The 14,587-nt window shown below is 38.1% G+C and overlaps 2 protein-coding genes across 14 annotated transcripts; both read left to right on the forward strand.

The window, feature by feature from the left end:
* Positions 1–166: 166 nt before the first annotated feature.
* LUL4 (RING/U-box superfamily protein) lies at positions 167–5,906 on the forward strand. Of its 13 annotated transcripts, none has more exons than XR_016025786.1 (5): positions 167–838; positions 3,796–4,309; positions 5,272–5,373; positions 5,481–5,545; positions 5,663–5,906. XR_016025786.1 is itself a non-coding variant. In XM_018119564.2 (4 exons), the coding sequence occupies exons 1-3, from the start codon at positions 306–308 to the stop codon at positions 5,076–5,078; spliced, it is 1,158 nt and encodes a 385-aa protein (XP_017975053.1). In that variant the 5' UTR covers positions 181–305; the 3' UTR covers positions 5,079–5,105; positions 5,272–5,571. The 13 variants fall into 13 exon arrangements, 5 of the variants coding, with proteins under 5 accessions (XP_088661434.1, XP_088661435.1, XP_017975053.1 ...); XR_016025788.1 differs by having other exon boundaries at positions 5,280–5,373; XR_016025784.1 differs by lacking the exon at positions 5,663–5,906 and adding an exon at positions 4,968–5,105 and having other exon boundaries at positions 181–838; positions 5,481–5,571.
* A 4,844-nt stretch (positions 5,907–10,750) lies between these two features.
* LOC18602894 (Heavy metal transport/detoxification superfamily protein) lies at positions 10,751–13,373 on the forward strand. The gene is made up of 3 exons (XM_007034547.3): positions 10,751–11,141; positions 11,245–11,320; positions 11,496–13,373. The coding sequence occupies exons 1-3, from the start codon at positions 11,112–11,114 to the stop codon at positions 12,935–12,937; spliced, it is 1,548 nt and encodes a 515-aa protein (XP_007034609.3). The 5' UTR covers positions 10,751–11,111; the 3' UTR covers positions 12,938–13,373.
* Positions 13,374–14,587: the final 1,214 nt, after the last annotated feature.

The following is a 14,587-nucleotide window of genomic DNA, read 5'->3' on the forward strand; positions in this document are numbered from 1 at the left end:
TGGTTATGCCTTGGGAAAATTCTATGTATCAGCAATGGTGAATTTACCAGATTTTGAAGCAGTCCAACAGGGAAAATGTCAAATTGATCTAGATGCAGTTAAAAGAATTGTCAATGGAGAGAGAGAGAAGAAAAGTCAATAATGAATAGAGTAATGAACTTTCTTTCTTCGACAGCAAACAAACAAGGGCTTCAACAACTAGTAATCCTCGTTTACATCCAACACCAACAAATAAATAAACAACTCTCTTCTTCATTTTCTTCGAACTTTTTCTTTTTTCTCTTTCACTTTCCCTCGACCCAAACATGGGCATCTCATGGAGCAGCGCAAGCAATAGCAACAGAAGAAGAAACCAAAATTACCTCCATGCCCCTCCACAGCCACCGCCACCTCCTCCTCCACCTTACTATTATCCTCAAGAACCCACTTCCCTCCCGGCTCCGACACCTCCTCCTCCCCCTTCAACAAGTCACCCTTATCCTGCCCACCCCCAAAACCCTTATCATACGCACCCCCCACCTCCACCGCCTCCAATTCACAGCAATTACTACTGCTCCCAACCCTACAATTCCTGCGGTTACTCAAACCCCATGATGGGCCGTTTCCCTGTTCACTACCATCCATACTACGCCAACCAGACTAATGGGTGGCCCGCGATTCGTGCTCCTGCCGTAGTGGCACCGGCGCTGCCACCACCGCCATATGTGGAGCACCAGAATGCTAAGAAAGTGAGGAATGATGTGAACGTGCATAAGGATACGCTGAAAATCGAAGTAGATGACCAAAACCCTGATCATCACTTGGTTTCTTTCGTTTTTGATGCCTTGTTTGATGGCAGGTAAAAAACACTTTTTTATTGCTTTTTATTGTGAGCAAATTTTGGGTTTGGTTGAAGTTCATTTATTGGATGAAAATTTGGAGTTAGGTTTTTAGTTAAAGTTTTTTGTTTGACTATTAGATGACAGGTGCAAAGAAATGAAAGCTGAAATTTTTATTGCAAGGTTTTTTTATAACTATTTTGGGACCATGATTAGATAACTAATGGAGAAAAGAGAAAAGAGAAATTCAAATCAAACCCAAAGTTGGTGTAGCAGGTGTGATGTGATAAGATAAATTGAAGATAATGGAGCCTTCTACAGCGATACCTTAAACTGATAAAATTGAAGAAATTAAGAGTTGTAGGGTATGAGCATGGACTAAGCAATTTCCTGAAAGTTTTTTTCTGGCTGTCGGCTGAGCAATAGTTAGTAATTACACTAGTTACAAGCATAAGTGGTATAAAGACCTGCAATCAAGCCTGAGGCATGATGCAAACCTCATTTTATGAGCATATGAGCTTTCTTATTAGAATTGGGTTTTGTATATTAGGTGACTGCTTTTCTAGCTTTAACTAGTCAAACTATGAGAATTGTATAAGCATTAGGAACTGTGAAGGCTACATTGTGAGGGTATGTGGATTGCAAATGAATTGGAAGGCTTGCTCTCGAGGTTCCCGAAGTTCCCAAAGTAGATGCAAAGGTTCTCTTCATCCTTAGGGCTTAATGGCAATTGGAATGTTTCTACAAGGGCTTTGGAATTGAACTTGGGAACTTAATAATGAAGAGCTTTGGTTAACCAAGGAGGCCCTCTAGTTTAGTGTGCACAGCTCTGTCCTGTGTGAAGCAAAGCCCACTTGGGCATTAGCATTACTGGCAGCTCTAGTTTTCAGAGGGGACCATAACTTAACGCATCTCTTTATCAATAATGATGCTGTTCAAGCCTTAGAGTATTAGATCATGTCTTGCCAATAGGTGGGCTCACCTTTTTCATCACCTTTGTCTTTTTATGCTTCACATGGACTGTAGGGTATGCCTCCTGTTTTCCAGGAATATTTTATCGGTTAAAGTTTGTTAGCTGAACAGTGGATGATAGTGCTATAATGCTGTTGGTTGTGAAGTGAATGACTTAAAGTTCCAAATCTGTTAACTTGTATTGTTTGCATGTCTTGCCAATAGGTGGGCTCACCTTTTTCATCACCTTTGACCATATATGCTTCACATGGACTGTTGGGTATGCCCACAGATATAAGTTCCTGTTTTCCAGGAATATATTATCGGTTAAAGTTTGTTAGCTGAACAGTGGATCATAGTGCTATAATGCTGTTGGTTGTGAAGTGAATGACTTAAAGCTCCAAATCTGTTAACTTGTATTGTTTGTGCTAAACAAACTGAATGACATTAGGTAACCTCCATTGGCTGACCTATATATAGATAGAATTTTTATTAAAGAACTTCTCCCTTATGATCTGCTTGTAAGTTCAAATGATTTTTGACAAATATTGGTAGTCAGTTAGGATAGATGCCTTCAATCTCTTCTTTTACACCATCTTGGAGTTGCTGACTCTCCTAGAAACAGCTATTCACAACGCTCATCAGAACTGTTGAGTTAACTGCATCATTTTCTGAATACTATTTATAAGAAGAGGTGGGGACAGGATGTTGGCAATGAGTATAAGAAATTTTCACCCTAGGGTTTAAAAGAAATTGAGGTTCTTCTTATGTTGATTGATGCTTTTAGTTTTTTATTTTTATCATCTTGTCAGAAAGCCCTCCCTTTTGAAAAACTGCTCTTTGTCTTTGAAGGTTTTTACTGCACCTAGATAAAAAATTAGATATTGATAAGTTGCTTCTTGAAAGTTATCTAGTTTACTATTTTAAAATAAATCATTCAATGTAGCTTGGAGTGTACCGAAATGCATATCTGTTTCTCAACCTTCCCTCCTGCATTGGTGGCAGGTATATTGGCATTTTATTCCTACATGATTAAAAATCAGTACGTGAAATTGCTGCCTTTTCACTTAATGTGCTTTTTAAGGTTGTGGTAGGCTTGTTTTAAGATATTTTTTAATTGTGAGCCAAACATGTCACGACCAATCGATTCAAGTTTGTTCATGGCTTTCTAAGCTGCCATTAGTTGGCATGGACATGTAAGAGTTCATCATTTCTGTGATGAGGCATGTTTGATTCTTTGTTTTGAGGGGTTGAGTGGCATTTTGATACCAAAACTGCTATTTTTTTATGAAGTTGTTCTTGCTTTTGAAGCATGATTTGTAATGTGAATCTACAGTTGATACCACAAAGCCTTTATCATAGACATTGTTTTGGTGAAGGGTTCTCAAAGTTGTATGGCACAAAGTTTCTTAAAATCTGGATATAAAACGATTGTTAAGCTTTAGACATGGATACCCTGATTTTGAAGGAATAATTATCAATTTTTTATTTGGATTAGTTTGTTTCATCTTGTTTAATAAGTTAAGCCCTCAAGTTAATAGAATATCTGTCAGTTAGTGGAGTTCTTGTTCTCATGGACTTGTGCTTTTAATGGTGTCTTTATACTTTTGATTAGTTAATTAATTTGAATACGAAGCAAGGTGAACTGTCAGTTTTTGATAATTCTACTCCTTTGCCAGGCAAGTAATAGCACATCAAAGATATTTGTTTTGTATGTGCTAGATAAAACAGTTGTTCTTTGTGAAAAAAGAAATTTTGGCATTTGTTAAAGTTAAGAATGCACCCAAATGTCACAGGATCCTAGTTCAGGTGTCACAATGATGATTTTACATTTCATAAGAAGCAACTAAGTTGTTAAATGTTGACTCAATTATGCAAGAAAGTGACTTATTCTAGGGTGATAGATGTAAAGCATTCCAAGTAATGAAATAATTTCTTAGTTAGTTGTCTGATAAAGTATGCAAACTCCATGCAAAACTTTTATGTAATTAACACGGTTTCTCTTGTTCTGTTTTCTAATTTACAGTATCACCATTTTTTACTTTGCCAAAGAAGAGATGAACTGTAGGTTTGTTCCGCTATTTCCTGAAGCCTATGAGCCTGTGAGAGTCCCATTTCAGAAGGGACTTGGCCAAAGATTTCAGCAGCCTTCAGGAACAGGAATTGATTTAGGTTTCTATGAATTGGATGATCTCTCAAAACCATCGCCAGGGGAAGATGTCTTTCCTCTTGTAATTTCTGCTGAAACATGTGTGCTACCTCATTCATCTAATGAACATATTGATGATTCTGCACAAAATACATCAGCTCACATGCAAATTACTCAAGCTGTTCTAGAGAAGAACAATGGTAACACTTTCCAGGTGAAAGTGATAAGGCAGATATTATGGGTCGATGGGGTTCGCTATGAGCTACGTGAGATATATGGAATAGGAAGCTCAGCAGCAGAAGAAGGCTTCGATGATAGTGACCCAGGGAAAGAGTGTGTTATCTGCATGACTGAACCTAAGGATACTGCTGTCCTACCTTGCCGCCACATGGTAAGAATTCCCTATATTCATAGAATAAATGCATGCTGATAATCAATCTGATATAACAGTTTGAAGTTGGTTCTTATGTACTCATGTGGAATAGTCTGATTAAGAATGATACGGGCAGGCATGTTTGGGCACACTTAGATGTTGTAGGACTAGGCATCATATGCTTAAGTTATCTGATTATCATTCTACTATTAAGTGGTTTCCACATGGCACTCATTCTACCATCTTATCCTCGAGCATGATCATATTTTCTGGTTAGTCACATAGGCATGCTAGTCATGGGATTGGTGATTTACTGTGATTTTTCCTGTAATTTGAAGCTTTGTTTCTTTCTGTCTTTTTGACGTGGCTGTTGCAATTCTTGCTAATACATACATTCTTCATTAGTATTAAGGAACATATCAGAGGTGAAACCTAAGACCTACCTTTTATTTGACTCCACCCTGACCATTGATCAAAGCCAAAGTGGCTGGAGACATACTTTTTCACTTGGTAGCGAAAAGTCTAGTCGAATAACGTTTAATCCTTGGAATCTCTTAAACTGTTGCATGATTAGAAGCTAGGATAACTTTTTTTTGCCCCTTTTTTTTAAAAAGGGAAAATTATGCTTTCAAACTTGGTAATTTTATTCTTAAGTGAGATTTTTTGTATCCTTCAGTGTATGTGCAGTGAATGTGCTAAAGCATTGAGACTTCAGTCAAATAAGTGTCCCATATGTCGTCAACCTATCGAGGAACTTATAGAAATCAAGATAAATAGCAATCATTAGAAGTTTTCTCCTGGCCAAGTTCGTACGGTATGACAAATTCATTTTTGTTTGTATTCAGTCTTCGCCTGATTCACTTGTTTCACAACTATTTTGTATATTTTGATCCCGTTTTTTTTTTTTTTTTTTGGCCCACAAAAGAACTTCATGTCGTTTTGTCTTGCCATGGATGCCATCTGATCATACATGTTTTAAGGATGGAAGTGGCTGCGTGCGGACAACATACAGAAATCTTTAATTGTGTGACTGAGAATTGTCAGCCATCTTCACATTCATCCTAGTCTTGGCTTGGGCACTTGTGGGTTCTTCCTGAAGAGTACAGTTTCAGATATCATAGTTAATTATGTAAAGCTTGCATCTGTTGGAAGTAAACTCTTTTTTCTTTGTTTCATTTTCCCCTTTCAGAAGCAATGTATATTTGTGAGGTGTTCGCTGCTCGATGATGTTTCCAGAGAATATATGACAACAATGTAAAGTGTTCAAATTCTTTGCTTTATTCTTTGTTCTTAGCCCCTTTAGAAATTTGAGTTTGTATGTTGTTTGACTCTACCCCTCCTTGTCTGAAGTTAATCTATTATATGTATTAGGCAAGTCCTCTGTTACCAGAGGAAAAGACTCAAAAGAAAAGAAAAGGTAGAGGGCTAATGCCTGGGATGAACATTCTGGGCCTGGTGGGCTTAACATCCAAAAAGGAAAGCTGAGAATCTGCCATCTAAGTTGGAATTATGGGGGACAAAGCAAAGATTCTCCAAAGCTTGGTTGTGGTGTTCAAACTTTGAACTTATGGATCTCAGAGCTGTGCTAATCATGTTTTGCATGTTACTCAAAACACTTTTTGGGCCACAAAATACCTTTACAACCCCATCCAGATTCGCAATTACTAAAAGTATCCGTACATCTAAAATTAAATAAGACATTGTTAAAACTCTTGAACTAATAAAAGAAATGCAATATTGATTAAGAAAATAAATATATATATATATATATATTTTTAAAATAAAATGGCCTTGAACTTGATCATTGTCATTCCACCACTTGCTGGGGTAGGGCAATCGTAAGTTTCAAGGTAACATTATGGCTCCAATCTCATTGTTACCAACCTCATCAGGCCCAACACGCTGGAGCCTTTATTTAATGCCTGCAGGGTCTCAGCCTGTTGATAGCTGCATTACCTTCTTCTTCCAGCTTGAGGCAAAATTATATGTGGGTAGATTCTGTATTTCTCAAACCCACTTTGGCTGCCAGCTGGTCACACACTCATTGATTCATTAATTCAATTCATGCAACACTGACAAAGTCACCAAATTTGAATCCTGTGGAAATTTTCATTCTCTCTCTGAGAAGTATTGATGTAATTTGAGTGAAAGCTTGGATAAAATGTAATTAAGCAAATGGGGACATCACCTGTGCCAGTAAACATTACAGTCATAATAGCTTGTGGGGGCAATGGTGAAAAGAAAGAATTTTCATCAGAAAAAGATTGCTTAAAGTGGGGAATGTCACCGAATGGTGTGATATACATGGAAATTGCCCATAACCCTGCAACTCTCTTTTTAATCGCCTGCAGGGGTTCTCTGATTTTGCCCACAGGGTTTGGTCCACTTGAATTAACCTCTTCGAAAGCTACAAGAAAACCATAACTATGAAAAACGTTCAGGGTTTTGCAAAATGACAATCGACATCAGTGAAAAGTCGTTGAAGCTTTTGGTATTTTTATAGCAGTGAAATTTCTTTTTCTTTTTTTTCTTTGGATTTTCGAATAAAAGTCACACCTCCTTTTTAAAGTACAACTGTGCAAGCAGTGAATGGAGGTTTTCCTTAGTAGTCAGAACACTTTACTAACATCTCCATCCCCCATTATTATGTTTCCAAGCTCAACCCAAAAATCTAGAGATAGAACAAGGGAAGATCTGTATTGGACCATGTGTGAAAGCAGCTAGAGATCATATTACTTGGAACCCTCTCCCTATCTGCAATTTCCCCCTTCATCAATCACCATCTGCTAACCATGTGGTGCTCATGTGATGCCCCTGTTTATAAATGGCAAATGGCCTAGCTAGGTTGCTCTAAGCACTTCCTTTAAGAGCCACAGACAAGCCGTGTCGTCAAGTTCAAAACTGGTTGGCACTTCCTCTAATATAATTCTGATTCAGAGAACAAAACCCCATGCTAATACTGTGCAACGCCTAATTAATTTCCAGCCTGTAGGATTTTGAGGAGGGGAGCTTCTTGATATCCTAAGTTGATTCTTTACCTATTCCCGCTTGATAGGGTTGCTCAATTTCCTTACTTGTAACCATTTGACAGACAAAATCATTATGTTTTGCTATCGTTTTTTTCACGATGGCACAAGCAAAGAATGATATCAAAGCTAAAATTTTAAGCGTAAAGAAAATTGTCTCATAGTTGTAAATGACGGTGGAAATCCATTTCACATTAGGTGTTTTGTCAGGATTCAAATGCCCTTTTACAAGTAAAGTGCCATTGTTCAAAGGGAGGAAAAAGAAAAACAGAGAGACACAAAAGCACGAGGGGTTTCATCACGGTTTAGGCTTTTGAGAAAAACATCAATAATTTGCGTGAAAAAGAAGGGTTCAAACTTAGCGACAGAAAATAGCCCTACAGACGTGATTTTTATCTTTGCATCATAGGCCTAGTTTCCGGGTAGCTTTCTTTACCTAATTGCTGCCAAAGTAAGGCATGACCAAACCACCCCAAGCTTTGTTACTTAACATAACCTCACACCACACCCTTTGCCCACCTCCTTTTCTCAAGTCCATAACTACAAGCTAACAACCCATTCTTTTCCCTTTTGTTTCGACTGAGGCAAAACATCCATCACTAACTAAATCCTGAATATATACCTCGACTTCCTCTACGTTACATGCTTTCGAGAAGAGGTTGTCAGACAAAGTAGGTGTCCGATGTCAATACTTTACATTCTCCATGATTTTTATCTTCATTTTAATTTTTACGGATAAAAACATGGTATAAGTATCAATTTGAGAGATAAATAGCAGGAGAGAGGAGTTGCATGCATAGAAAGAGGAGGGTTGTTCCAGAGCACACGGCATTGCGTTGAAAGGAAACGCCAAAATGCAGAACATGCATCTTATGTAAGCTATGGAAGGCTGGAAGTCTTCTCCATATGTATCAATCTTTACCCTGATGGATTGAATAATGCTCTCTCATTGTACCAACTATAAGCCACGTTAGGAAACTTTTACCCTTTTCAAAGAAAATTGCTATTACTTGATAGCAACTATCGACTGCAACTTGAACTGTATAATTCAGCTCAAGGCATTGATTTGGCAAACGGAGAAGACTACAGAGGAAAAAAAAAAACTTCATGGATTGGAGAATACGAGCTTTGCTCCTCTGTCAACTCAACCACCCTCAAGGCTTTCAAACCTGAATTCTTTATTTCTACCCTGTAAGGACTGATGCCTAATTAACTGAACAGTCTACTTTTCCATACCCCATTGGGTAAAGTTCGCATATCTTTTTTTTTGGCACTCTGATGTATTTGCTCATAAAACCAGGCATGTGATCATGAGTTTGAATTCCTTCTTAATATACCAAGACCTTCCAACTAGTAAAAGGAGGGAGGCTTCATCTCCTGACTCCTACCTTTTTAAAAAGAAAAAGTAAAAGCAACAGGATTGTCAACTAAGTTAGTTGGTATACTAGTATTTTAGTGGTTAATGTAAAGAATTTTGGACTAGATCTCACCTTCATCAAAATTGGGAAGAATAAAGGAGAAAGATGACCATCTTGTGTAATCCAGGCTATTCCATAAAGCCTTATACACCATATATGATTATGCCAAGTCAAGAAATACTTTTTCCAATAGAAACCATAGTCTTTGAATAGAGACTTCAAGGGATTTTTCTACAATTAGATTTCAGCTCATGCATTTACTGCCAAAGATTAATGGTCAACTACTCTTTTACCAACTATTTGATCTACATAAATTGATCAGTTGAAACACATTATTTACATTTCTTGCAAAACCATTGATTAAAATAAATACTTCTTCAATTTATCCATCTACCCATCGCTTCAAAATATAAGTGGAAGATTGATGTTTTTCATCTCTTTGTCCTACATATCCAATTTTCTTGGGTGCAAAAGGATACATGTCATCCATGGCATTTAGTGACCACTCCAAATTTTTTGTTCCCTTCTTGTCGCTTACATTCATTGTTAGGGCTTCTGAAAAACATGGTGCATAAATTTACACCGTGTAAGGAATTAATAAGCAATTCAAAATACATTCAGACATAATTTGTGGGACTCAGCTAATTGTACATTCATTGTCTTGAATGTGAGGACATATCTTAATTGTTCCTAAAGTTTAGTGGAAAAAGGGGAAAAAAAAGGAAAAGTTTCAGTGATTCCAATCTATCTTTCTCTGGATGAAATAAATGAGTACCGGAAGCCAATTATTAAGGACAGGGGAGTATAACTTGATTTAAACAAAAACGCAGGTCACGAGTCAATTTTTGAGTGTGACTATTAATTCAAGTCAATTTGCAAAAGAAAAAAATGAAGAATTTGAATGACTCAATAGGTGAATCTGGAAGCTCATAATTAGCTACATCCATCATTCATTTAATTTGTAAGGTTAATCCGACTTTATAGTATGGAAATAACATGAACCCCAAAAGCAAAATAAATGAATTGGACTGATTGTTCATTTATTTTTCATAAAAAAACCCAAATTAATTGACAAACAATGGGAAATTTCAATGAAACAAGATTCTTACAAATTCAGAATAGATAGCCATTAAGGCAATGAAAACCATTTTCCTTCATCAAACCAAGCAGTCATCTTTTATAAGAAAAAAAAATGTCTAATATTAAAATATATATATATATAAGACAAAGGAACAAGTTAAAGAGTGCAAGGCTGAGTTTGGGTTGCAAAGGGTCCAAGAGGAAATTATAAGCGGGGTGGGTTGGGTTGGGTAAGTGGTTTAGCTTAGCCCAATACCTAGAGGGGGTATAAGGGTAATTGAAGGTTGATAGGCAAATGTGGTAATGTACCAGAAACAGTGTGCATAAAATTAAAAACAATAATAATAATAATAATTTCACAATGCCAAACCCCATGGCCCATTTAATGACATTATTTATTGTACCACACCAAATTGGGGAGAGGAAATCTGACAAGAGTTCATTCACATCTGCTGACAATAATTATCAAAGATTAAAAAACAAATCTGAGAATATCATCATTTATCATTAACCACACCAAAACCCAAACCCCCCTTGGTCGAAAATACAAAAAGGTCAAAAGATTTTCAGAGAAGCCAAAGCCAAGACTAATAAGAATCAAACAAACTGAAAAAAAGAATAAAGAAAAAGAAAACTCTGACCTTTCAAGCCAAGCCAAAACCCCAATTGGCTAACTATGGCTAAATGCTGTAATAGAGTTAAAAAGCCATAAATTTATGTAGAAGTTTCACACACAACTGGTATACTACTACTTGTATTGAAATGTTGAAAAAAAAAATTTTAACCCAGCTAACATACCAATAAATAAAGGTCCAAAAGAGAGAGTGAGCCTTGCCAGCGCTCACTCTCCCTGCCAGTCTCTTTGCACCCCCTCTCTTTCTCTCACTATTTGCTTCAACATCTTTTATCTTTCTCTCTCTCTGCCCTGAAATAGAGGAAGCAGAGTTACCAGAGAAGTTTAATGCGCACCCACCGCCTGTGGATATCTCTCTCTATCTCTCTCTTTCTCCAAGACTGAGCTTTTGTTCTTCTTGTTGTTGTGTCTCACAAAAGTTTTTCCTTCTGTTCAGAAAGAGAGAGAAAAACTGAGACCAGCCCCATTTGTTCTTGCTCTCATTTTTTTTGTGTTAGAAAAGACCCAAAAGAAAGAACAAAGTCTAACCCTTTTGTGGGGATTTATTGTAAATTCATTTTCTTCTTCTGTTTTTTCTTCAGATCTATTACCAACCCTTCTTTCTTTCTTTCTGTTTCCACTATTGTACTCTTCTGTTTGTTGTTTTTGAGCATAAGAGAAAAATGAGTAAAGAAGAGTTTATGAAGATACAGGTATTCACACTCTTTCTCTCTCATTTTCTTTTTTGTTTGTTCAAGTTTGTGCCTTTACTTCATTTTCACTCAATCATCTTGGCTGCTGTTTTCTTCTTTGCAGACTTGTGTTCTCAAAGTTAACATACATTGTGATGGGTGCAAGCAGAAAGTGAAGAAAATCTTGCAAAAAATTGATGGTATTTCTTCTTAAAATTTAGTCTTTTTTTTTCATTTTGCACCTTGTTGAGAAACATAGATACCACAAAAACTGTTCATTTGTTTTTTGTTTTTTAGACTTGCAAGTTCAATATTTTATATATATTTCTCCATTTTGAGCTCTTGGGTTGGTATGTGGGTTTTTCATTTTGGCAGGTGTTTACAAAACCAGCATAGATTCTGAGCAAGGTAAGGTAACAGTCTCAGGAAACGTAGACCCAGCTGTTCTCATCAAGAAGCTCTCAAAATCAGGAAAACATGCAGAGCTTTGGGGAGCTCAAAAAGCTAATAAGAACCAAAACGACCTTACCAGCCAGATGAAGAACATGCAGCTTGATAATGGCAAAGGTGGAAACAACAAAGGAGGCCAAAAAGGTGGTAACAACAACAACAACAATAACCAACCCAAAGGAGGCCAGCCAACCCCTCAACAGCTGCAGCAACTTCAACAGTATCAGCTTCAGCAACTTCAACAAATGAAAGGGTTTCAAGATCTGAAGCTACCTCAATTGAAAGATATGAAGATGCCTCCTTTCAACCAAAACAACAACCAAAAGGCTGTAAGGTTTACTGAAGAGGATGACTTCATTGATGATGATTACGATGACTTGGATGATTATGATGATCTTGATGATGATGAATATGATGATGATGAGCTGGATGATCCTCATCATCCTCTTAACAAGATGAAGTCCATGATGGGAAATGGGCCTAAAGGAATGCCCAACATGATGATGCTGAATGGTAATCATCCTCAGCTCATGAATGCTCTAAAGGGTGGCCAAAATGGTGTTGTAAATGCTGGAGGCAATGGTAAGAAAGGAGGTAATGGTGGTGGCGGTGGCAATGCTGTGCCCGTTCAGGTTCTTGCTGGCGGTGGTAACAATGAGGGTAAAAATGGAAACGGAGGTAAAAAAGGTGGTGGTGGCGGTGGCGGTGGCGGTGGCGGTGGTGGAGGAAATAATGGGGGGAATCAAAATCAAGGTGGTGGTGGTAAGAACGGTGGTAAAAATGGTGGTGGTGGTTTACCTCAGGAGGTAAAAAATGGTAACAATGGTGGTGGTGGTGGGGCAAACAAGAATGGTGGTAATAATGGTGGCAATGGGGGCAAAAACGGAAATAATGGTGCTCCAAATGGTATCAATGAGGGATTCCCCAGCATGGGTGGCCCCAATGGCAACATCGGTCAGATGGCTAACATGAACTTGGCTATGGGCCAAATGGGCAATTTACCTATGAGTCAAATGGGCCAAATGGGTAACATGCCAGCAGTCCAAGGATTACCGGCAGCTGCCCTGAACGGTGGTGGTGGTCGTGGCGGTGGCGGTGGCGGTGGCGGGTACTTCCAAGGGGCTGGTCCGGATGTAATGCCCGGGAACCCATACCATCAACAACAGTATTTGGCGGCTATGATGAACCAACGTGCAGCAGCAGCAGCAATGGGAGGAAATGAGAGGTTTCAGCCCCTGATGTATGCTAGGCCACCCCCAGCAGTCAATTACATGCCCCCATACCCGTATCCATACCCGCCTCCCCAACCCGATCCTTATACCCACTTCTTTAGTGATGAGAACACCTCAAGTTGCAATGTGATGTGAAGAATTTGGTAAATTTGGGTTAAAAAGTTTGATCAAGTTTGTGGTGGTGGTGGTGGCAACTGGTGGTTCAGTTATAGTTGAAGAAGTAGAAGTTTGATGCCTTAATATACATGGAAATGGGTTTTTATTTTAGTTTAATTTTCCCCAACTCTTTTTTTTCTTAATCCTTTTCAATCTTCTCTTTTTTTTATCCTTAAGTGGAATTAGGGTTTTAATTATCATAGGGAGTATTTATAGATGATATTATATTAAAAAAAGTCTTTTAGGGAGAGAGGATGATGAGATGTAAGTGGGAGTTTAGTGGTGGGCTTTGCCTTTTTTATGAGAATGTTTATATGTGTTTATATGTTGCAAAACAAATAAGATAAGAAAAGAGGATGAGCATGGGTGGTTAACCAAAAATGCCCATCTCTCCCTGCCCATTTCTCTCCCCAAATGTTTCCTTTCTCTTTTCCTTTTTTTTTTTAAATTAATTTATTTTTTTATATTATATCCCAATTTCAGCAATCCTCATGTGCTCTTGCCTTCTTTTTTTCTTATTTCTGTCGTCATGTTAGGCATTTCTCCTTCCTCCGTTTCAATTTGTGATGGGAAATCATGCAGTCTTGTGATGGTGTGGGGCTCACAACCATGACTTGGGTGTTTTTGGAAAATTGGACCCCACCTTTCCTCTACACCATGTTTTATCGAGGAGTTCGCCACTACCTCTCAATGCCCAAAATATTTTTATTCCAGTTCATTTAAAACTTAGGTAACCACTCGTAATTTCTACAGTCCTCGAAATGTTAATTATTGAGCTATCCAAAGGGTTAGCATAGGCATTCAAATGGGGTATAATATACCTTAAAATGAAACATTTTGTCATGACAAGAAGTAACATTTTGTCGTTGGTGTGGATAAAATTTTGGGTTTTAGCTTTTGTATTCATTGCAAGTGCTTCCAATGTTCATTGGGGTATATGGTATTTGTGTGATTAATATGACCCTTTCTTCCCCCATTGTGAGAATGAAAGGACATGGAAGCATTGTTCAATTATTAATCGGAAAACATGGAGGGGTGTAGTGTATTGTTATTGGCTTGCAGCTCCAAGTACCTTTTGGTGTATACTCCAACTCAGAGAGAAAGAAAAATGAGAGAGAGAATGCCAAAGTTCCCCCTGCCTCCAAAGGGGAACAGAACTCAGAACGTGTTGACAAGGACAAGCTAACAACTTTTTATTTGAGAAAAATCTAACGGCGTTGACACTTGACACGAATTCTGGTAAGCGACTAGTCTTATCATCACAGGAACAGCATCATCACCAAAAAGAAAATTGTTTTAACTCCAAAATTTTCTTTCAAAAATGAAAAATGAGAGATGGGTCCCAACTACCCAAATCAGAAACGATCATGAGTTGGATATGTCACGTGATGATCATGATGAGAATCGGAGGGGGGAGGAGGAGGAGGAGGATGAGAGGGGCGAGTCATCACTCAACGCTCATCAAAACTCCATCCATCTGTCTAATCAAGGACAGTGATTGATGTTTGTGGGGCCCAACCACTTTTTCGGGCCCCTCTACTCTTCAGGAACTTCCCGTTTTCCCCTGCTTAACCATACGCCGCCCCCCCCCCCCCATCCGTTATGTTCCACAACATTGGACTGTAACTC

Source organism: Theobroma cacao, chromosome 4, assembly GCF_053813885.1.
Source record: "Theobroma cacao isolate CCN51 chromosome 4, ASM5381388v1, whole genome shotgun sequence".
In the NCBI taxonomy this organism is placed as follows: Eukaryota; Viridiplantae; Streptophyta; class Magnoliopsida; order Malvales; family Malvaceae; genus Theobroma; species Theobroma cacao.